Genomic DNA, 24295 nt, shown 5'->3' on the forward strand with positions numbered 1-24295 from the left:
TCTAAATAAGTGCAGTTGTGGTTTTCGCCACTTGGGGGCGCAGCGTGTTTCCCCATGAAGACAAACCGTTCCAGGTTCCAGATGTAGGGGTAACCGAAATGGTGTGTGACTGCTCACTCCCTCATTCCCACCTTTCCTGGTCTCTAACTATAACCACCTTGACTCCTCTGATTTGTACACGCAAGAGTCTCCCACAGTGTCTCTTTATATGCTAAGAGCACAGTTATTAACTGGAAGATTACTGGAACAGCGACAGCTAGAAGGGCACTCGGTGGAGCGCACACCTCCGCCAGGTTGAACAGGTAACGTTTTGTATCCCACTGATTGTAATTGGCTAGATCTGAATCCAGACCTGATGTTGAACCGAAATCTAATCGGCTTGTTCTTGTCATTTACCCAACTCATCGATCAAGTTTTATCATAACTCGTGCACGTTTTGAAATGCAGTGCTGTACTGTGTATTGCTTTTGCTCCCATCTCTCAAAGGTGAAGAATCACTTGAAAAATTAAATAATTGTCCTATCCGGATACCGATCTTCACCAAAACATCCAATTCGTCCTTGTCACACATCCAACCTGTCCACCAAGTTTCGGTCGAATGCATCCACAACTTTTTGAGATATCGTGTTCACAGACGGACAGACAGACAGACAGACAGACAGACAGGGGTGAAAACATAACCTCCACCCACCTGTGACGTGGTAATAATAATAATAATTTATTTGTATGCTTATTAGCCCTTCGACGACGGAGTAAACGAGCTCTTAAAACCCTCATGATGCGGTGAAGTCAGGCAGGCAGTGCCGCAGTGGACCCACTAACATGTTTTTGTTTTCCCCAGACTCCCCCAGGCAGCTCAACGGATCATTTTAAAACTCGGCATGATGATGATTCATGACATAGAAAAACTGAAGCAACTCTTTTTAATTGCCATCCAGGTGGTGAGATAGTTAACTAGAAATGTAATTACATTCAATAATAATAACGAGCGACGACGAGCAGTTTGCGATCCACACTCCGATCATCATCGGCATGCAACTCACTCCACGGAGGTGATGTTGCACATCAGTATAGTCATTTAATTGTGCTTTGGTGAAGGTTATATTTGCTGTTAAGTTTCCTGTTAAGTCACACAACAACAACAACAACAACAACAACAACAACAACAACAACAAAACAAGTAAAAAAAGAAAATGACAGTTTTATAAATGGAAGGAAGTTTAAGAGGAAAATAAAACAGAAGGGGTAAAAGAGGACAAGGAGCGAAGGATGGCATGGATAAATTCCCTTGAGCTTGTGCGGAAATAAACCTTGCAGAAAATCCACCATTTTGCCTGCTCGTCTGTGCATACGTCACGTGGTACATCGTTCGCGGTCCTCACAAATGTGATAACATTTGTTTAAAAACGTCCGTTTTTTACCAGATTTGCTTTGATTCCCTGTAGAACACCTCAAGAAACCTCCAAAAATATAGACATAGATCTGGCAGACGCTATGTGTTTCAAGTGGTGGAAATCATTTTGAAACCGACATACTCAGTGAAGGAGGAATCGGGATCTTGTGTATGCGAACCTGGGCAGGTTCAGTAACTCATCTATTCGTTGACCAGGATGGATAAACTTTAACCTGTTGTGTGTTGCTCTATGGAGGTTCAGCTTTGCTTCTTATATCACACCCTCTCAGGTATTCTTCACTGAACCCCTTCTACCTGTGGAACCTAACTTTCGGACAATGCACTGCTGTTATGTCGGCGACTATTTCAAAGCTTGTGTCGCCTCGTTGGTGCCATTTTTGGTGATTCACACACCATGTTTGAGAAGACACTTGGCGGGTTGACCCGCGCATAATCTTGAAGCTTATTCATCCCTCCAACCTCTCCTGTCCTTCAAGTAACACATCGTCCATTACAGCTTGGAGTTCCCATCGTCATCACCTGTGATACAACTTTACCTGCAGACTCGAGTTCTTCTATATGTTCGGAGGACTTGTAAAACGTGACTGTGCAATAGACTTAATCCTGTGCAAACCTTCCGGGCCAGATCCTTTCTACCTTGCTCACTGCCGGCCTCTCACCCATTTATCACCCGCTGGGGTATACTTTACTAACTGCTTGCTTGAGCTAAGTTGTCACATTGAGAGTTGTGAGTTAATTTGAAGCTGCATTGTTGTTTGTGAAGTTTGTATTTATTTAATTTGGGGATTCTGAGGAAAGTCATGAAATGTTACATTTAATTTGTATTGTTACGGACGTGGGTCGGATAACTCTGAAAGCCCGACATTTCCATCAAAAGACCATGGACACCCCATCAACAACACTCACCTCCGACTTGATTTTTGTGCCCAGGGTCGGTTTACCGTACCTGTGAGATGAATGAAGCAGATGGGGAACCATGCCTGCAACTGCGTAATGGCTATTAATTGGCCGAACAAACCATCATTACAACCCATACCCAAATGTTTATCAGACCAATTAATCACTTGGGCCAACTGCCCCAGGAGTGCTATCTCAGATCAAACCTGAGCAGGATAAGTAAAGACACGATATTGACTCTTTCATTAATTTATTACACAAGAAGGGAATTGGCAGGATAAATGGTGGTTGGAGAAATGAAATGGGAAATGGTGCGAGAAATCAGAATGGGGCAACGCAAGCAATATTCATAAATTTACAGGAATGTATACATTTCCCACTTGTCCCCTGTGCACTAAACCCACCCTCAGATGCCTTACAACAATTACTTAGCACCTTTACATTAAATGCATCCAGACACCCGAAGGAAAGAGGGAGCGCCTGAGAGAGAGAGAGAGAGAGAGAGAGAGAGAGAGAGAGAGAGAGAGAGAGAGAGAGAGAGAGAGAGAGAGAGAGAGAGAGAGAGAGAGAGAGAGAGGTGAGAATTGGTGGTGAGAAGTAGTGTGGGGTCTTTTATGAGCCTCAACGCACCTTAAACCACCCTGGTTGAAGCTGCAGTGGCCCACTGCTTGGCTGTTTGGGTTTGCCTCCCATGCACTCCCTCCTGGACTCCTTCCTCTGCTCCGTCAGCACCCCGGCCCTGCGGAGATCACTGGATGTTCTCTTAGCGAAACACGATGAACTGTGTGGCTGTGCATGAATCTCGTACGGTGTTATGAGGTTAGGCGGCCACTCCATGGTAGTGTCGATAACTGTAGTATGTAAAAGCATGCCAGGCTTGAGGTGTACCTCAATGAGTGTGTGAAAGCCATGGAAAGTATAGAAGAAAGAAATGCAAAAAGTCAGAAAGGTGGGAAGAACATCAAGGAACGAAGAAAAGAAAGTCGGAAAACTCGGAATTTGAAGAAGAAGTGTCAGGGAAAGGTTTACAGAAAGTATGGAAGAGGTGTGATGAGAGAAAAGCTGCTCGACTCTGAACCCCAACTTCTATCTCTGCACTTCGTGCATTTCTTCCTTCATCCCTCCCCCTCCACCCCTCTCTTACTCCTCAGCTACTAAATGCAGCTTCTCATTTGTGCGGGCTTGCGGAGATGGTCAAGACTCTCCTTGATGTTAATTGGCCGAGTCCTGCCTTCCTACCAAGCAACGGTACACGGTTGGTGGAGCAGGCTCCACAGGAAATCTTTCCCGGAAATGGGAGGAGATGAGATTAGCATTCAGCTGTCAAATTTGATGGATGGCTTCCATTTGAGAGGGGGGGAGCAGAGTTGGCATGTAGCCTCAGTATCCCTTCCTTACTCAAGCTGTGCTAGATTCTCCACTAGTTTCCACTAAAGGAGGGATGTGGGAGTATCATGATGTGTGTATGTGTGTGTTTGTAGGTCATGGCTCGAACTGAGGGTGTGCAGAAAGGGAAGAACATAAACTTTATTCTTACTCACATTCGTAACACATATCTATCCACATGAAAACTAGAATGGGCACTCGGTAGAGCGCATACCTTCGCCTCCGCTACTTTTTTGTTCTTGGCATGAGAGTGGGGGGAACAGAACAGTGAACATTTTGGTGTTGGTTTCATGCAAATCGGTTTTGATTTGACCGTGTTATGACAAAAACCGCATATTTTGAAAGGTCATGACCCCACTGACCTTTGACCCCCAACCGCTAACAAGGGTAATGACGTAATTGTGTCATTTCGCCCATCACAAGATTGGGCAATGAATTCTGAACATTTTGGCATCGGTTGCATGCCAATTAGATCAAAATTGACTGCGCTATGGTAAAAATACAAATTTGACCTTTCCGTGACCTTGACCTTGACCTTTGACCCGATCGCTCCCAAAATCTAATCAAATGTTCCTTGGATAATAACCCATCATCCCATCAAATTTCAAGCGATTTGGTTTTATACTTTCTGAGTTATGCGAATAACAAACAAACACACAAACACACACACACATATTCACAAATAAATAAATAAATAAATAAATACACAGCGACCAATACATAACCTTTCACAGAATGCGAAGGTAACGATGTACAGTATTCTTAATCACTAAACAGAATGTTACAGCATATCTACCTTTAAACCGACATGCACGTGCTTTGTCCTTCCCTGGGGATCCCGACTGTCCTTCCCGGGGCTCACAACGATCACAGTATCATTGTGCTTTTGGTAGACAGTAGGGATTAATAAATATTCCTTATCAAGTTACCCTTCGGTTTCCTGTTGTACGTTGGTTTCACCTTTAAATCACCACTAAGGGCACAGTAATGTCTTTATTTATTTTCTGCCATGATATCCTCCGCACTAGCTCCGATGTCAATACGTAATTGAAATTGGGGGCTCATCTGGGATATAAAATTAAGTTGCCAATACTGACACTAATAATAGTAATAATAATTATAAAAATAATAATAATAAATTGATTCAAAAGAAATGCAGTGAAACCAACAAACGTTTACAATGGTGTTTGATGTAAAGAAGTTTGTTGAGTCACCAGATGAAGAACAACTTCATCTGCCCAACAAGATTTTTGAAGGGTTTAAAATATATATATATATATATATATATATATATATATATATATATATATATATATATATATATATATATATATATATATATATCTGCCGAATCACGTGACTGATGACGTCATGATTTTTTTTTTCGGTGGACCATTTTATCCCGAGATGACCCTCAAAAATTTTCATACTGATTAGATGTGATGGTCTACATATGCAATTATGACGTCATAACGAGGGCATCTATGACATCATATAAAAATCACACTCGTTCCCCATGGAGAGTACTTGCTATGTAGCAGGTTTCAATTTTTTCCTTGGTGCGGTTTCAAAGATACAGAGGTCCAAAGTTTTTCTGTTTTCCCAACATGGCTGCCACACTACGTGACCTATGACATCATAATTATCATTACAACTTTCTACATGAGTAGTTGCACCAATGGTGAAATTTTCGTCTCAATTAGCCAAGCGGTTGCAGAGAAAAACACGAAAGTTCTGTGCAGACAAACAAACAGACAGACAAACAGACAGACAAACAGACAGACAGACAAACAGACAAACAAACAAACGAACCCAAATGCAATACCCTCTCCGAATCCTTGTGAGAGGGTAATTAGACGCAGGTGGAGGCCATTTGGCCCATCATGCATCAAATAAACACAACACCAATTTATCAACACCAGACCAGAAAATGAAAAATTCGTTTTTTTGCGTGTGTTTTTTTTTGTTTAAAAAAAAGTTTCTGAATTTTTTTTTCTTTCCAGGGAAGGAGGCATGAAGCAAAGATGGGTTTTGGGTAAAAAAATTAAAATAAAAAACCCACAAAATCAACCATATAACACCCCTTATCTACAAACTGGGTTAAAAAGCAATCCTGGACTAAAACTAGGAAATCCTCATCCGCTCTTCCCTTTCCCTGTTCCTGGACCCAATCTATCCCTGGCAAGTTAAAATCCCCCATAATCAATACCCTTCCCTTACTACATGCCCTTTTTAATTCTTCATGTACTCCTCCTGCCTACTCTTCCTTCCCACCCAGAGTCCTATAAAAAACATCCTACCAGTATCTTACTGTTTTTACAATCTCTAATCTCTACCCACACAGAATCCTCAACATTTATTCCTTCCTTAATGTCACCCCTTTCTCTTGAAACAATGCTGTCCTTTACCCAGATATCTACTCCTCCTCCTATTCTCTCCTTCCTATCACACCGATACACCTTGTAACCTTCTAATCCTGTCCTCCAGTGACTCTCCTTAAACCAGGTCTCACTCCCTGTAACTCTATCGTAATTCTCGCTATCTACTTTGGCTTCAAGCTCTTCCATCTCATTATTTAAACTTCTGGCATTGCTATAGAATATGGTAAACTTTTTCCTTCCTCAAATTAGATTTTCTTGCCTGGCCTTACTCATCACAATTACATCATCAGTTCCTTCCTTTGTACCTTTGTAGGGACATTCAGTACTTCGTGATGGAGTTTACCGATGCCTGATCTCCAGGACCAACATAAAACCATCATGGAAGATAATGATCTTCGATACAGAGGGAAAGCCCCCGATGATAGAACAATAAATGATGCTAATATAAATCAAGGCGAATAGGTAGAGCATGTCATCTCCCAAACACTCTTTGCTGCTCGGGATCACTGTCCATGATTTAGTTCCTCCTGATCCTCCAGTGCTGTATTTGGTAATTGGTTGTTTCGATTTGTGTGCATGTAAAAGATGATGTAATCATGAGCTGTTTAAACATTTTAAACGTTTTAAAAGCAGGTTGATTGTTTTTGATCTGCCTCCGTATTGTTTTCCCAGACCGGGCTCTCCGATGGCATCGGCTCCGCCCCCGAAAATGACAAATACCCAACGTCACAATGGCTGGAGGTAATGAATATTAAATGAGCTCTGATGGTGGCCACCCACTTAATGAATATTTGTTATGGAATAAAAGATAACTAGCGAGTGTGAGAGAGTCGCAGGCAGTCAGAAGGACGGGAATGAACAGGTGAGGATGTGAGAGTGAGAGTGAGTGAGTGAGTGAGTGAGTGAGTGAGTGAGTGAGTGAGTGAGTGAGTGAGTGAGTGAGTGAGTGAGTGAGTGAGTGAGTGAGTGAGTGAGTGAGTGAGTGAGTGAGTGAGTGAGTGAGTGAGTGAGAGAGTGAGAGAGAGAGAGAGAGTGAGAGAGAGAGAGAGAGAGAGTGAGAGAGAGAGAGAGAGAGAGAGAGAGAGAGAGAGAGAGAGCGAGTGAGAGAGACAGAGAGTGAGAGAGAGAGAAACATTTCAAACTGTTTTTGTATATATATATATATATATATATATATATATATATATATATATATATATATATATATATATATCTATATATATATATATATATATATATATATATATATATATATATATATATATATATATATAATTATATATTAAACGACTCTGTAAAGTTTCATCAAAACGTAGTGAAGAATCCATTAAGTTTCCCTTTTGGTTCACATTGTGTAGACTGTAGATTGTAATTATTGTACTTTTCCTGTGGATGATATAATATGTGGGTTCGTCACAATGAACCAGGCTGGAAGTGTTTGATCACCTGTAGAACTCCTAGTTCGTGATTCTGACATCCCGAACTCAACCCCCGTACACACACCTGTGCCGTGTTCGATCCGTTCACCCAAACGGTCTAAATATAGTTATTGATGTAAAATTAAATTCATTGCCTTTGTTCTCCATACATAACATGGCACTTTAAACAAACATACAATGGGGGACATCTGTGTGTTCACATGGTGTATGGTACCTAAAATAGGGTAGTGCTCGTGTGGGTGTAAGGTAAACAAGTAGATGTAGTGTTTGTGTGGGTGTAAGGTATACAAGTGGATGTAGTGTTTGTGTGGGTGTAAGGTAAACAAGTAGATGTAGTGTTTGTGTGGGTGTAAGGTATACAAGTGGATGTAGTGTTTGTGTGGGTGTAAGGTAAACAAGTAGATGTAGTGTTTGTGTGGGTGTAAGGTATACAAGTGGATGTAGTGTTTGTGTGGGTGTAAGGTAAACAAGTGGATGTAGTGTTTGTGTGGGTGTAAGGTAAACAAGTAGATGTAGTGTTTGTGTGGGTGTAAGGTAAACAAGTAGATGTAGTGTTTGTGTGGGTGTAAGGTATACAAGTGGATGTAGTGTTTGTGTGCGTGTAAGGTATACAAGTGGATGTAGTGTTTGTGTGGGGGTAAGGTAAACAAGTGGATGTAGTGTTTGTGTGGGTGTAAGGTAAACAAGTGGATGTAGTGTTTGTGTGGGTGTAAGGTATACAAGTGGATGTAGTGTTTGTGTGGGTGTAAGGTAAACAAGTGGATGTAGTGTTTGTGTGGGTGTAAGGTAAACAAGTAGATGTAGTGTTTGTGTGGGTGTAAGGTAAACAAGTAGATGTAGTGTTTGTGTGGGTATAAGGTATACAAGTGGATGTAGTGTTTGTGTGGGTGTAAGGTAAACAAGTAGATGTAGTGTTTGTGTGGGTGTAAGGTATACAAGTGGATGTAGTGTTTGTGTGGGTGTAAGGTAAACAAGTGGATGTAGTGTTTGTGTCGGTGTAAGTTATACAAGTGGATGTAGTGTTTGTGTGGGTGTAAGGTAAACAAGTAGATGTAGTGTTTGTGTGGGTGTAAGGTAAACAAGTAGATGTAGTGTTTGTGTGGGTGTAAGGTATACAAGTGGATGTAGTGTTTGTGTGGGTGTAAGGTAAACAAGTAGATGTAGTGTTTGTGTGGGTGTAAGGTATACAAGTGGATGTAGTGTTTGTGTGGGTGTAAGGTAAACAAGTGGATGTAGTGTTTGTGTGGGTGTAAGGTATACAAGTGGATGTAGTGTTTGTGTGGGTGTAAGGTATACAAGTAGATGTAGTGTTTGTGTGGGTGTAAGGTAAACAAGTAGATGTAGTGTTTGTGTGGGTGTAAGGTATACAAGTGGATGTAGTGTTTGTGTGGGTGTAAGGTAAACAAGTAGATGTAGTGTTTGTGTGGGTGTAAGGTAAACAAGTAGATGTAGTGTTTGTGTGGGTGTAAGGTATACAAGTGGATGTAGTGTTTGTGTGCGTGTAAGGTAAACAAGTGGATGTAGTGTTTGTGTGGGTGTAAGGTATACAAGTGGATGTAGTGTTTGTGTGGGTGTAAGGTAAACAAGTGGATGTAGTGTTTGTGTGGGTGTAAGGTATACAAGTGGATGTAGTGTTTGTGTGGGTGTAAGGTAGTATCATTGAATGTAAGTTGTATAAGTGGATGTAGTGTTTGTGTGGGTGTAAGGTGTATAAGTGGATGTAAGGTAGTATCATTGAATGTAAGGTGTATAAGTGGATGTAAGGTGTATAAGTGAATGTAAGGTGTATAAGTGGATGTAAGGTGTATAAGTGAATGTAAGGTGTATAAGTGGATGTAAGGTGTATAAGTGGATGTAAGGTGTATAAGTGGGTGTAAGGTGTATAAGTGGATGTAAGGTGTATAAGTGGATGTAAGGTGTGTAAGTGGATGTAAGGTGTATAAGTGGATGTAAGGTGTATAAGTGGGTGTAAGGTGTAGAAGTGGGTGTAAGATGTATAAGTGAATCTTAGGTGTATAAGTGGATGTAAGGTGTATAAGTGGATGTAAGGTGTATAAGTGGACGTAAGGTGTATAAGTGGATGTAAGGTGTATAAGTGGATGTCAGGTGTATAAGTGGGTGTAAGGTGTAGAAGTGGATGTAAGGTGTATAAGTGGATGTAAGGTGTATAAGTGGGTGTAAGGTGTATAAGTGGATGTAAGGTGTACAAGTGAATCTAAGGTGTATAAGTGGGTGTAAGGTGTATAAGTGGATGTAAGGTGTATAAGTGGGTGTAAGGTGTATAAGTGGATGTAAGATGTATAAGTGAATCTTAGGTGTATAAGTGGATGTAAGGTGTATAAGTGGATGTAAGGTGTATAAGTGGACGTAAGGTGTATAAGTGGATGTAAGGTGTATAAGTGGATGTCAGGTGTATAAGTGGGTGTAAGGTGTAGAAGTGGATGTAAGGTGTATTAGTGAATCTAAGGTGTACAAGTGAATCTAAGGTGTATAAGTGGGTGTAAGGTGTATAAGTGGATGTAAGGTGTATCAGTGAATCTAAGGTGTATCAGTGAATCTAAGGTGTATAAGTGAATGTAAGGTGTATTAGTAGGTGTAAGGTGTAAAAGTGAATCTAAGGTGTATAAGTGGGTGTAAGGTGTATAAGTGGAAGTAATGTGTATAAGTGAATATAAGGTGTATAAGTGGATGTAAGGTGTATAAGTGGATGTAAGGTGTATAAGTGGATGTAAGGTGTATAAGTGGGTGTAAGGTGTATAAGTGGATGTAAGGTATATAAGTGAATCGAAGGTGTATAAGTGGATGTAAGGTGTATAAGTTGATGTAAGGTGTATAAGTGGATGTAAGGTATATAAGTGGATGTAAGGTGTATTAGTGAATCTAAGGTGTATAAGTGGGTGTAAGGTGTATCAGTGGATGTAAGGTGTATAAGTGGATGTAAGGTGTATAAGTGGATGTAAGGTGTATAAGTGGACGTACGGTGTATAAGTGGGTGTAAGGTGTAGAAGTGGGTGTAAGGTGTATAAGTGGATGTAAGATGTATAAGTGAATCTTAGGTGTATAAGTGGATGTAAGGTGTATAAGTGGATGTGAGGTGTATAAGTGGACGTAAGGTGTATAAGTGGATGTAAGTTGTATAAGTGGATGACAGGTGTATAAGTGGGTGTAAGGTGGGTGTAAGGTGTAGAAGTGGATGTAAGGTGTATAAGTGGATGTAAGGTGTATAAGTGGGTGTAAGGTGTATAAGAGGATGTAAGGTGTACAAGTGAATCTAAGGTGTAAAAGTGGGTGTAAGGTCTATAAATGGATGTAAGGTGTATAAGTGGGTGTAAGGTGTATAAGTGGATGTAAGATGTATAAGTGAATCTTAGGTGTATAAGTGGATGTAAGGTGTATAAGTGGATGTAAGGTGTATAAGTGGACGTAAGGTGTATAAGTGGACGTAAGGTGTATAAGTGGATGTCAGGTGTATAAGTGGGTGTAAGGTGTAGAAGTGGATGTAAGGTGTATAAGTGGATGTAAGGTGTATAAGTGGATGTAAGGTGTATAAGTGGATGTAAGGTGTATAAGTGGATGTAAGGTGTATAAGTGGACGTACGGTGTATAAGTGGGTGTAAGGTGTAGAAGTGGGTGTAAGGTGTATAAGTGGATGTAAGATGTATAAGTGAATCTTAGGTGTATAAGTGGATGTAAGGTGTATAAGTGGATGTAAGGTGTATAAGTGGACGTAAGGTGTATAAGTGGATGTAAGGTGTATAAGTGGATGTCAGGTGTATAAGTGGGTGTAAGGTGTAGAAGTGGATGTAAGGTGTATAAGTGGATGTAAGGTGTATAAGTGGGTGTAAGGTGTATAAGTGGATGTAAGGTGTACAAGTGAATCTAAGGTGTATAAGTGGGTGTACGGTGTATAAGTGGATGTAAGGTGTATAAGTGGGTGTAAGGTGTATAAGTGGATGTAAGATGTATAAGTGAATCTTAGGTGTATAAGTGGATGTAAGGTGTATAAGTGGATGTAAGGTGTATAAGTGGACGTAAGGTGTATAAGTGGATGTAAGGTGTATAAGTGGATGTCAGGTGTATAAGTGGATGTAAGGTGTATAAGTGGATGTAAGGTGTATAAGTGGATGTAAGGTGTATAAGTGGATGTAAGGTGTATAAGTGGGTGTAAGGTGTATAAGTGGATGTAAGGTATATAAGTGAATCGAAGGTGTATAAGTGGATGTAAGGTATATAAGTGGATGTAAGGTGTATTAGTGAATCTAAGGTGTATAAGTGGGTGTAAGGTGTATCAGTGGATGTAATGTGTATAAGTGGATGTAAGGTGTATAAGTGGATGTAAGGTGTATAAGTGGACGTACGGTGTATAAGTGGGTGTAAGGTGTAGAAGTGGGTGTAAGGTGTATAAGTGGATGTAAGATGTATAAGTGAATCTTAGGTGTATAAGTGGATGTAAGGTGTATAAGTGGATGTAAGGTGTATAAGTGGACGTAAGGTGTATAAGTGGATGTAAGGTGTATAAGTGGATGTCAGGTGTATAAGTGGGTGTAAGGTGTATAAGTGGGTGTAAGGTGTATAAGTGGATGTAAGGTATATAAGTGAATCGAAGGTGTATAAGTGGATGTAAGGTGTATAAGTAGATGTAAGGTGTATAAGTGGATGTAAGGTATATAAGTGGATGTAAGGTGTATTAGTGAATCTAAGGTGTATAAGTGGGTGTAAGGTGTATCAGTGGATGTAAGGTGTATAAGTGGATGTAAGGTGTATAAGTGGATGTAAGGTGTATAAGTGGACTTACGGTGTATAAGTGGGTGTAAGGTGTAGAAGTGGGTGTAAGGTGTATAAGTGGATGTAAGATGTATAAGTGAATCTTAGGTGTATAAGTGGATGTAAGGTGTATAAGTGGATGTAAGGTGTATAAGTGGACGTAAGGTGTATAAGTGGATGTAAGGTGTATAAGTGGATGTCAGGTGTATAAGTGGGTGTAACGTGTAGAAGTGGATGTAAGGTGTATAAGTGGATGTAAGCTGTATAAGTGGGTGTAAGGTGTATAAGTGGATGTAAGGTGTACAAGTGAATCTAAGGTGTATAAGTGGGTGTAAGGTGTGTAAGTGGATGTAAGGTGTATAAGTGGGTGTAAGGTGTATAAGTGGATGTAAGATGTATAAGTGAATCTTAGGTGTATAAGTGGATGTAAGGTGTATAAGTGGATGTAAGGTGTATAAGTGGACGTAAGGTGTATAAGTGGACGTAAGGTGTATAAGTGGATGTCAGGTGTATAAGTGGGTGTAAGGTGTAGAAGTGGATGTAAGGTGTATAAGTGGATGTAAGGTGTATAAGTGGATGTAAGGTGTATAAGTGGATGTAAGGTGTATAAGTGGATGTAAGGTGTATAAGTGGGTGTAAGGTGTATAAGTGGATGTAAGGTGTATAAGTGAATGTAAGGTGTATAAGTGGATGTAAGGTGTATAAGTGGATGTAAGGTGTATAAGTGGATGTAAGGTGTATAAGTGGATGTAAGGTGTATAAGTGGATGTAAGGTGTATAAGTGGATGTCAGGTGTATAAGTGGATGTCAGGTGCATAAGTGGATGTAAGGTGTATAAGTGGATGTCAGGTGTATAAGTGAGTGTAAGGTGTAGAAGTGGATGTAAGGTGTATAAGTGGATGTAAGGTGTATAAGTGGGTGTAAGGTGTATAAGTGGGTGTAAGGTGTATAAGTGGGTGTAAGGTGTATAAGTGGATGTCAGGTGTATAAGTGGATGTCAGGTGTATAAGTGGATGTAAGGTGTATAAGTGGATGTCAGGTGTATAAGTGGGTGTAAGGTGTAGAAGTGGATGTAAGGTGTATAAGTGAATGTAAGGTGTATAAGTGGATGTAAGGTGTATAAGTGAATGTAAGGTGTATAAGTGGATGTAAGGTGTATAAGTGGATGTAAGGTGTATAAGTGGGTGTAAGGTGTATAAGTGGATGTAAGGTGTATAAGTGAATGTAAGGTGTATAAGTGGGTGTAAGGTGTATAAGTGGATGTAAGGTGTATAAGTGAATGTAAGGTGTATAAGTGGATGTAAGGTGTATAAGTGGATGTAAGGTGTATAAGTGGGTGTAAGGTGTATAAGTGGATGTAAGATGTATAAGTGAATGTAAGGTGTATAAGTGGGTGTAAGGTGTATCAGTGGATGTAAGGTGTATAAGTGGATGTAAGGTGTATAAGTGGATGTAAGGTGTATAAGTGGACGTACGGTGTATAAGTGGGTGTAAGGTGTAGAATTGGGTGTAAGGTGTATAAGTGGATGTAAGATGAATAACTCAATCTTAGGTGTATAAGTGGATGTAAGGTGTATAAGTGGATGTAAGGTGTATAAGTGGACGTAAGGTGTATAAGTGGATGTAAGGTGTATAAGTGGATGTCAGGTGTATAAGTGGGTGTAAGGTGTAGAAGTGGATGTAAGGTGTATAAGTGGATGTAAGGTGTATAAGTGGGTGTAAGGTGTATAAGTGGATGTCAGGTGTATAAGTGGGTGTAAGGTGTAGAAGTGGATGTAAGGTGTATAAGTGGATGTAAGGTGTATAAGTGGGTGTAAGGTGTATAAGTGGATGTAAGGTGTACAAGTGAATCTAAGGTGTATAAGTGGGTGTACGGTGTATAAGTGGATGTAAGGTGTATAAGTGGGTGTAAGGTGTATAAGTGGATGTAAGATGTATAAGTGAATCTTAGGTGTATAAGTGGATGTAAGGTGTATAAGTGGATGTAAGGTGTATAAGTGGACGTAAGGTGTATAAGTGGATGTAAGGTGTATAAGTGGATGTCAGGTGTATAAGTGGATGTAAGGTGTATAAGTGGGTGTAAGGTGTATAAGTGGATGTAAGGTATATAAGTGAATCGAAGGTGTATAAGTGGATGTAAGGTGTATAAGTAGATGTAAGGTGTATAAGTGGATGTAAGGTATATAAGTGGATGTAAGGTGTATTAGTGAATCTAAGGTGTATAAGTGGGTGTAAGGTGTATCAGTGGATGTAAGGTGTATAAGTGGATGTAAGGTGTATAAGTGGATGTAAGGTGTATAAGTGGACGTACGGTGTATAAGTGGGTGTAAGGTGTAGAAGTGAGTGTAAGGTGTATAAGTGGATGTAAGATGTATAAGTGAATCTTAGGTGTATAAGTGGATGTAAGGTGTATAAGTGGATGTAAGGTGTATAAGTGGACGTAAGGTGTATAAGTGGATGTAAGGTGTATAAGTGGATGTCAGGTGTATAAGTGGGTGTAAGGTGTAGAAGTGGATGTAAGGTGTATAAGTGGATGTAAGGTGTATAAGTGGGTGTAAGGTGTATAAGTGGATGTAAGGTGTACAAGTGAATCTAAGGTGTATAAGTGGGTGTAAGGTGTATAAGTGGATGTAAGGTGTATAAGGGGGTGTAAGGTGTATAAGTGGATGTAAGATGTATAAGTGGATCTTAGGTGTAAAAGTGAATGAAAGGTGTATAAGTGGATGAAAGGTGTATACTTACGGTGTATAAGTGGGTGTAAGGTGTAGAAGTGGGTGTAAGGTGTATAAGTGGATGTAAGATGTATAAGTGAATCTTAGGTGTATAAGTGGATGTAAGGTGTATAAGTGGATGTAAGGTGTATAAGTGGACGTAAGGTGTATAAGTGGATGTAAGGTGTATAAGTGGATGTCAGGTGTATAAGTGGGTGTAAGGTGTAGAAGTGGATGTAAGGTGTATAAGTGGATGTAAGGTGTATAAGTGGGTGTAAGGTGTATAAGTGGATGTAAGGTGTACAAGTGAATCTAAGGTGTATAAGTGGGTGTAAGGTGTATAAGTGGATGTAAGGTGAACAAGTGGATGGAAGGTGTATAAGTGGATGTAAGATGTATAAGTGAATCTTAGGTGTATAAGTGGATGTAAGGTGTATAAGTGGATGTAAGGTGTATAAGTGGACGTAAGGTGTATAAGTGGACGTAAGGTGTATAAGTGGGTGTAAGGTGTAGAAGTGGATGTAAGGTGTATAAGTGGATGTAAGGTGTATAAGTGGATGTAAGGTGTATAAGTGGATGTAAGGTGTATAAGTGGATGTAAGGTGTATAAGTGGACGTACGGTGTATAAGTGGGTGTAAGGTGTAGAAGTGGGTGTAAGGTGTATAAGTGGATGTAAGATGTATAAGTGAATCTTAGGTGTATAAGTGGATGTAAGGTGTATAAGTGGATGTAAGGTGTATAAGTGGACGTAAGGTGTATAAGTGGATGTAAGGTGTATAAGTGGATGTCAGGTGTATAAGTGGGTGTAAGGTGTAGAAGTGGATGTAAGGTGTATAAGTGGATGTAAGGTGTATAAGTGGGTGTAAGGTGTATAAGTGGATGTAAGGTGTACAAGTGAATCTAAGGTGTATAAGTGGATGTCAGGTGTATAAGTGGACGTAAGGTGTATAAGTGGATGTAAGGTGTATAAGTGGGTGTAAGGTGTAGAAGTGGGTGTAAGGTGTATAAGTGGGTGTAAGGTGTAGAAGTGAATCTAAGGTGTATAAGTGGATGTAAGGTGTATAAGTGGGTGTAAGGTGTATAAGTGGATGTAAGATGTATAAGTGGATGTAAGGTGTATAAGTGGATGTAAGGTGTATAAGTGGATGTAACGTGTATAAGTGGACGTAAGGTGTATAAGTGGATGTAAGGTGTATAAGTGGATGTCAGGTGTATAAGTGGGTGTAAGGTGTAGAAGTGGATGTAAGGTGTATAAGTGGATGTAAGGTGTATAAGTGGGTGTAAGGTGTATAAGTGGATGTAAGGTATATAAGTGAATCGAAGGTGTATAAGTGGATGTAAGGTGTATAAGTAGATGTAAGGTGTATAAGTGGATGTAAGGTGTATAAGTGGACGTACGGTGTATAAGTGGGTGTAAGGTGTAGAAGTGGGTGTAAGGTGTATAAGTGGATGTAAGATGTATAAGTGAATCTTAGGTGTATAAGTGGATGTAAGGTGTATAAGTGGATGTAAGGTGTATAAGTGGACGTAAGGTGTATAAGTGGATGTCAGGTGTATAAGTGGGTGTAAGCTGTGTAAGCGGGTGTAAGGTGTATAAGTGGATGTAAGGTATATAAGTGAATCGACGGTCTATAAGTGAATGTAAGGTGTATAAGTAGATGTAAGGTGTATAAGTCGATGTAAGGTATATAAGTGGATGTAAGGTGTATTAGTGAATCTAAGGTGTATAAGTGGGTGTAAGGTGTATCAGTGGATGTAAGGTGTATAAGTGGATGTAAGGTGTATAAGTGGATGTAAGGTGTATAAGTGGACTTACGGCGTATAAGTGGGTGTAAGCTGTAGAAGTGGGTGTAAGGTGTATAAGTGGATGTAAGATGTATAAGTGAATCTTAGGTGTATAAGTGGATGTAAGGTGTATAAGTGGATGTAAGGTGTATAAGTGGACGTAAGGTGTATAAGTGGATGTAAGGTGTATAAGTGGATGTCAGGTGTATAAGTGGGTGTAAAGTGTAGAAGTGGATGTAAGGTGTATAAGTGGATGTAAGGTGTATAAGTGGGTGTAAAGTGTATAAGTGGATGTAAGGTGTACAAGCGAATCTAAGGTGTATAAGTGGGTGTAAGGTGTATAAGTGGATGTAAGGTGTATAAGTGGGTGTAAGGTGTATAAGTGGATGTAAGATGTATAAGTGAATCTTAGGTGTATAAGTGGATGTAAGGTGTATAAGTGGATGTCAGGTGTATAAGTGGACGTAAGGTGTATAAGTGGATGTAAGGTGTATAAGTGGATGTCAGGTGTATAAGTGGGTGTAAGGTGTAGAAGTGAATCTAAGGTGTATAAGTGGATGTAAAGAGTAAAAGTGGATGTAAGGTGTATAAGTGGATGTAAGGTGTATAAGTGGATGTAAGGTGTATAAGTGGACGTACGGTGTATAAGTGGGTGTAAGGTGTAGAAGTGGGTGTAAGGTGTATAAGTGGATGTAAGGTGTATAAGTGGGTGTAAGGTGTATAAGTGGGTGTAAGGTGTATAAGTGGGTGTAAGGTGTATAAGTGGATGTAAGGTGTACAAGTGAATCTAAGGTGTATAAGTGGATGTAAGGTGTATAAGTGGGTGTAAGGTGTATATGGATGTAAGATGTATAAGTGAATCTTAGGTGTATAAGTGGATGTAAGGTGTATAAGTGGATGTAAGGTGTATAAGTGGACGTAAGGTGTATAAGTGGATGTAAGGTGTATAAGTGGATGTCAGGTGTATAAGTGGGTGTAAGGTGTAGAAGTGGATGTAAGGTGTATAAGTGGATGTAAGGTGTATAAGTGTGTAAGGTGTAAGTGTGTAGGTGTATAAGTGGATGTAAGGTGTATAAGTGGATGTAAGGTGTATAAGTGGATGTAAGGTGTATAAGTGGATGTAAGGTGTATAAGTGGATGTAAGGTGTATAAGTGGATGTAAGGTGTATAAGTGGATGTAAGGTGTATAAGTGGATGTAAGGTGTATAAGTGGGTGTAAGGTGTATAAGTGGATGTAAGGTGTATAAGTGGATGTAAGGTGTATAAGTGGATAAGGTGTATAAGTGGATGTAAGCCGTATAAGTGGATGAAAGGTGTATAAGTGGATGTAAGGTGTATAAGTGGATGTAAGGTGTATAAGTGGATGTAAGGTGTATAAGTGGATGTAAGGTGTATAAGTGGATGTCAGGTGTATAAGTGGGTGGGTGTAAGGTGTATAAGTGGGTGTAAGGTGTATAAGTGGATGTAAGGTGTATAAGTGATGTAGGTGTATAAGTGGATGTAAGGTGTATAAGTGGATGTAAGGTGTATAAGTGGATGTAAGGTGTATAAGTGGATGTAAGGTGTATAAGTGGATGTAAGGTGTATAAGTGGATGTAAGGTGTATAAGTGGATGTAAGGTGTATAAGTGGATGTAAGGTGTATAAGTGGATGTAAGGTGTATAAGTGGATGTAAGGTGTATAAGTGAATCTAAGGTGTATAAGTGTATAAGGTGTATAAGTGGATGTAAGGTGTATAAGTGGGTGTAAGGTGTATAAGTGGATGTAAGGTGTATAAGTGGATGTAAGGTGTATAAGTGGATGTAAGGTGTATAAGTGGGTGTAAGGTGTATAAGTGGACGTAAGGTGTATAAGTGGATGTAAGGTGTATAAGTGGATGTCAGGTGTATAAGTGGGTGTAAGGTGTATAAGTGGGTGTAAGGTGTATAAGTGGATGTAAGGTATATAAGTGAATCGAAGCTGTATAAGTGGATGTAAGGTGTATAAGTAGATGTAAGGTGTATAAGTGGATGTAAGGTATATAAGTGGATGTAAGGTGTATTAGTGAATCTAAGGTGTATAAGTGGGTGTAAGGTGTATAAGCGGATGTAAGGTGTATAAGTGGATGTAAGGTGTATAAGTGGACTTACGGTGTATAAGTGGGTGTAAGGTGTAGAAGTGGATGTAAGGTGTATAAGTGGATGTAAGGTGTATAAGTGGGTGTAAGGTGTATAAGTGGATGTAAGGTATATAAGTGAATCGAAGGTGTATAAGTGGATGTAAGGTGTATAAGTAGATGTAAGGTGTATAAGTGGATGTAAGGTATATAAGTGGATGTAAGGTGTATTAGTGAATCTAAGGTGTATAAGTGGGTGTAAGGTGTATCAGTGGATGTAAGGTGTATAAGTGGATGTAAGGTGTATAAGTGGATGTAAGGTGTATAAGTGGACGTACGGTGTATAAGTGGGTGTAAGGTGTAGAAGTGGGTGTAAGGTGTATAAGTGGATGTAAGATGTATAAGTGAATCTTAGGTGTATAAGTGGATGTAAGGTGTATAAGTGGATGTAAGGTGTATAAGTGGACGTAAGGTGTATAAGTGGATGTAAGGTGTATAAGTGGATGTCAGGTGTATAAGTGGGTGTAAGGTGTATAAGTGGGTGTAAGGTGTATAAGTGGATGTAAGGTATATAAGTGGATGTAAGGTGTATTAGTGAATCTAAGGTGTATAAGTGGGTGTAAGGTGTATCAGTGGATGTAAGGTGTATAAGTGGATGTAAGGTGTATAAGTGGATGTAAGGTGTATAAGTGGACGTACGGTGTATAAGTGGGTGTAAGGTGTAGAAGTGGGTGTAAGGTGTATAAGTGGATGTAAGATGTATAAGTGAATCTTAGGTGTATAAGTGGATGTAAGGTGTATAAGTGGATGTAAGGTGTATAAGTGGACGTAAGGTGTATAAGTGGATGTAAGGTGTATAAGTGGATGTCAGGTGTATAAGTGGGTGTAAGGTGTATAAGTGGGTGTAAGGTGTATAAGTGGATGTAAGGTATATAAGTGAATCGAAGGTGTATAAGTGGATGTAAGGTGTATAAGTAGATGTAAGGTGTATAAGTGGATGTAAGGTATATAAGTGGATGTAAGGTGTATTAGTGAATCTAAGGTGTATAAGTGGGTGTAAGGTGTATCAGTGGATGTAAGGTGTATAAGTGGATGTAAGGTGTATAAGTGGATGTAAGGTGTATAAGTGGACTTACGGTGTATAAGTGGGTGTAAGGTGTAGAAGTGGGTGTAAGGTGTATAAGTGGATGTATGATGTATAGGTGAGTCTTAGGTGTCTAAGTGGATGTAAGGTGTATAAGTGGACGTAAGGTGTATAAGTGGACGTAAGGTGTATAAGTGGACGTAAGGTGTATAAGTGGATGTCAGGTGTATAAGTGGGTGTAAGGTGTAGAAGTGGATGTAAGGTGTATAAGTGGATGTAAGGTGTATAAGTGGATGTAAGGTGTATAAGTGCATGTAAGGTGTACAAGTGAATCTAAGGTGTATAAGTGGGTGTAAGGTGTATAAGTGGGTGTAAGGTGTATAAGTGGATGTAAGATGTAGAAGTGGATGTAAGGTGTATAAGTGGATGTAAGATGTATAAGTGGATGTAAGGTGTATAAGTGGACGTAAGGTGTATAAGTGGATGTAAGGTGTATAAGTGGATGTCAGGTGTATAAGTGGGTGTAAGGTGTAGAAGTGGATGTAAGGTGTATAAGTGGATGTAAGGTGTATAAGTGGACGTACGGTGTATAAGTGGGTGTAAGGTGTAGAAGTGGGTGTAAGGTGTATAAGTGGATGTAAGGTGTATAAGTGGGTGTAAGGTGTATAAGTGGATGTAAGGTGTACAAGTGAATCTAAGGTGTATAAGTGGGTGTAAGGTGTATAAGTGGATGTAAGGTGTATAAGTGGGTGTAAGGTGTAGAAGTGGATGTAAGGTGTATAAGTGGACGTAAGGTGTATAAGTGGATGTAAGGTGTATAAGTGGATGTCAGGTGTATAAGTGGGTGTAAGGTGTAGAAGTGGATGTAAGGTGTATAAGTGGATGTAAGGTGTATAAGTGGGTGTAAGGTGTATAAGTGGATGTAAGGTGTATAAGTGGATGTAAGGTGTATAAGTGGATGTAAGGTGTATAAGTGGATGTAAGGTGTATAAGTGGATGTAAGGTGTATAAGTGGACGTACGGTGTATAAGTGGGTGTAAGGTGTAGAAGTGGGTGTAAGGTGTATAAGTGGATGTAAGATGTATAAGTGAATCTTAGGTGTATAAGTGGATGTAAGGTGTATAAGTGGATGTAAGGTGTATAAGTGGACGTAAGGTGTATAAGTGGATGTAAGGTGTATAAGTGGATGTCAGGTGTATAAGTGGGTGTAAGGTGTAGAAGTGGATGTAAGGTGTATAAGTGGATGTAAGGTGTATAAGTGGGTGTAAGGTGTATAAGTGGATGTAAGGTGTACAAGTGAATCTAAGGTGTATAAGTGGGTGTAAGGTGTATAAGTGGGTGTAAGGTGTATAAGTGGGTGTAAGGTGTATAAGTGGGTGTAAGGTGTATAAGTGGATGTAAGGTGTACAAGTGAATCTAAGGTGTATAAGTGGATGTAAGGTGTATAAGTGGGTGTAAGGTGTATAAGTGGATGTAAGATGTATAAGTGGATGTAAGGTGTATAAGTGGATGTAAGGTGTATAAGTGGATGTAAGGTGTATAAGTGGACGTAAGGTGTATAAGTGGACGTAAGGTGAATAAGTGGATGTCAGGTGTACAAGTGGGTGTAAGGTGTAGAAGTGGATGTAAGGTGTATAAGTGGATGTAAAGTGTATAAGTGGATGACAGGTGTAAAAGTGGGTGTAAGGTATATAAGTGAATCGAAGGTGTATAAGTGGATGTAAGGTGTATAAGTAGATGTAAGGTGTATAAGTGGATGTAAGGTGTATAAGTGGACGTACGGTGTATAAGTGGGTGTAAGGTGTAGAAGTGGGTGTAAGGTGTATAAGTGGATGTAAGATGTATAAGTGAATCTTAGGTGTATAAGTGGATGTAAGGTGTATAAGTGGATGTAAGGTGTATAAGTGGACGTAAGGTGTATAAGTGGATGTCAGGTGTATAAGTGGGTGTAAGGTGTATAAGTGGGTGTAAGGTGTATAAGTGGATGTAAGGTATATAAGTGAATCGAAGGTGTATAAGTGGATGTAAGGTGTATAAGTAGATGTAAGGTGTATAAGTGGATGTAAGGTATATAAGTGGATGTAAGGTGTATTAGTGAATCTAAGGTGTATAAGTGGGTGTAAGGTGTATCAGTGGATGTAAGGTGTATAAGTGGATGTAAGGTGTATAAGTGGATGTAAGGTGTATAAGTGGACTTACGGTGTATAAGTGGGTGTAAGGTGTAGAAGTGGGTGTAAGGTGTATAAGTGGATGTAAGATGTATAAGTGAATCTTAGGTGTATAAGTGGATGTAAGGTGTATAAGTGGATGTAAGGTGTATAAGTGGACGTAAGGTGTATAAGTGGATGTAAGGTGTATAAGTGGATGTCAGGTGTATAAGTGGGTGTAAGGTGTAGAAGTGGATGTTAGGTGTATAAGTGGATGTAAGGTGTATAAGTGGGTGTAAGGTCTATAAGTGGATGTAAGGTGTACAAGTGAATCTAAGGTGTATAAGTGGGTGTAGGGTGTATAAGTGGATGTAAGGAGTATAAGTGGGTGTAAGGTGTATAAGTGGATGTAAGATGTATAAGTGAATCTTAGGTGTATAAGTGGATGTAAGGTGTATAAGTGGATGTCAGGTGTATAAGTGGACGTAAGGTGTATAAGTGGATGTAAGGTGTATAAGTGGATGTCAGGTGTATAAGTGGGTGTAAGGTGTAGAAGTGAATCTAAGGTGTATAAGTGGACGCAAGGTGTATAAGTGGATGTAAGGTGTATAAGTGGATGTAAGGTGTATAAGTGGATGTAAGGTGTATAAGTGGACGTACGGTGTATAAGTGGGTGTAAGGTGTAGAAGTGGGTGTAAGGTGTATAAGTGGATGTAAGGTGTATAAGTGGGTGTAAGGTGTATAAGTGGGTGTAAGGTGTATAAGTGGGTGTAAGGTGTATAAGTGGATGTAAGGTGTACAAGTGAATCTAAGGTGTATAAGTGGATGTAAGGTGTATAAGTGGGTGTAAGGTGTATAAGTGGATGTAAGATGTATAAGTGAATCTTAGGTGTATAAGTGGATGTAAGGTGTATAAGTGGATGTAAGGTGTATAAGTGGACGTAAGGTGTATAAGTGGATGTAAGGTGTATAAGTGGATGTCAGGTGTATAAGTGGGTGTAAGGTGTAGAAGTGGATGTAAGGTGTATAAGTGGATGTAAGGTGTATAAGTGGGTGTAAGGTGTATAAGTGGATGTAAGGTATATAAGTGAATCGAAGGTGTATAAGTGGATGTAAGGTGTATAAGTAGATGTAAGGTGTATAAGTGGATGTAAGGTATATAAGTGGATGTAAGGTGTATTAGTGAATCTAAGGTGTATAAGTGGGTGTAAGGTGTATCAGTGGATGTAAGGTGTATAAGTGGATGTAAGGTGTATAAGTGGATGTAAGGTGTATAAGTGGACGTACGGTGTATAAGTGGGTGTAAGGTGTAGAAGTGGGTGTAAGGTGTATAAGTGGATGTAAGATGTATAAGTGAATCTTAGGTGTATAAGTGGATGTAAGGTGTATAAGTGGATGTAAGGTGTATAAGTGGACGTAAGGTGTATAAGTGGATGTAAGGTGTATAAGTGGATGTCAGGTGTATAAGTGGGTGTAAGGAGTATAAGTGGGTGTAAGGTGTATAAGTGTATGTAAGGTATATAAGTGGATGTAAGGTGTATTAGTGAATCTAAGGTGTATAAGTGGGTGTAAGGTGTATCAGTGGATGTAAGGTGTATAAGTGGATGTAAGGTGTATAAGTGGATGTAAGGTGTATAAGTGGACGTACGGTGTATAAGTGGGTGTAAGGTGTAGAAGTGGGTGTAAGGTGTATAAGTGGATGTAAGATGTATAAGTGAATCTTAGGTGTATAAGTGGATGTAAGGTGTATAAGTGGATGTAAGGTGTATAAGTGGACGTAAGGTGTATAAGTGGATGTAAGGTGTATAAGTGGATGTAAGGTGTATAAGTGGATGTAAGGTGTATAAGTGGATGTAAGGTGTATAAGTGGGTGTAAGGTGTATAAGTGGACGTAAGGTGTATAAGTGGATGTAAGGTGTATAAGTGGATGTCAGGTGTATAAGTGGGTGTAAGGTGTATAAGTGGGTGTAAGGTGTATAAGTGGATGTAAGGTATATAAGTGAATCGAAGGTGTATAAGTGGATGTAAGGTGTATAAGTAGATGTAAGGTGTATAAGTGGATGTAAGGTATATAAGTGGATGTAAGGTGTATTAGTGAATCTAAGGTGTATAAGTGGGTGTAAGGTGTATAAGTGGATGTAAGGTGTATAAGTGGATGTAAGGTGTATAAGTGGACTTACGGTGTATAAGT

At 39.5% G+C, this 24295-nt stretch overlaps 1 protein-coding gene across 2 annotated transcripts in view; it reads left to right on the forward strand.

The window, feature by feature from the left end:
* Nucleotides 1-192: 192 nt before the first annotated feature.
* LOC147012447 (GTP-binding protein REM 1-like) overlaps nt 193-24295 on the forward strand; it is a 43095-nt gene continuing 18992 nt past the window's right edge. The window contains exons 1-2 of one of the 2 annotated variants that reach the window (XM_085856684.1): nt 193-302; nt 6751-6819. In XM_085856684.1, coding sequence (XP_085712810.1) covers nt 6764-6819 — 56 coding nt within the window. In that variant the 5' untranslated portion in view covers nt 193-302; nt 6751-6763. The other variant, XM_085856685.1, reaches the window with a different exon arrangement.

Source organism: Eptatretus burgeri, chromosome 15, assembly GCF_056783735.1.
Source record: "Eptatretus burgeri isolate ZD-2024b chromosome 15, Ebu_testis_v1, whole genome shotgun sequence".
In the NCBI taxonomy this organism is placed as follows: Eukaryota; Metazoa; Chordata; class Myxini; order Myxiniformes; family Myxinidae; genus Eptatretus; species Eptatretus burgeri.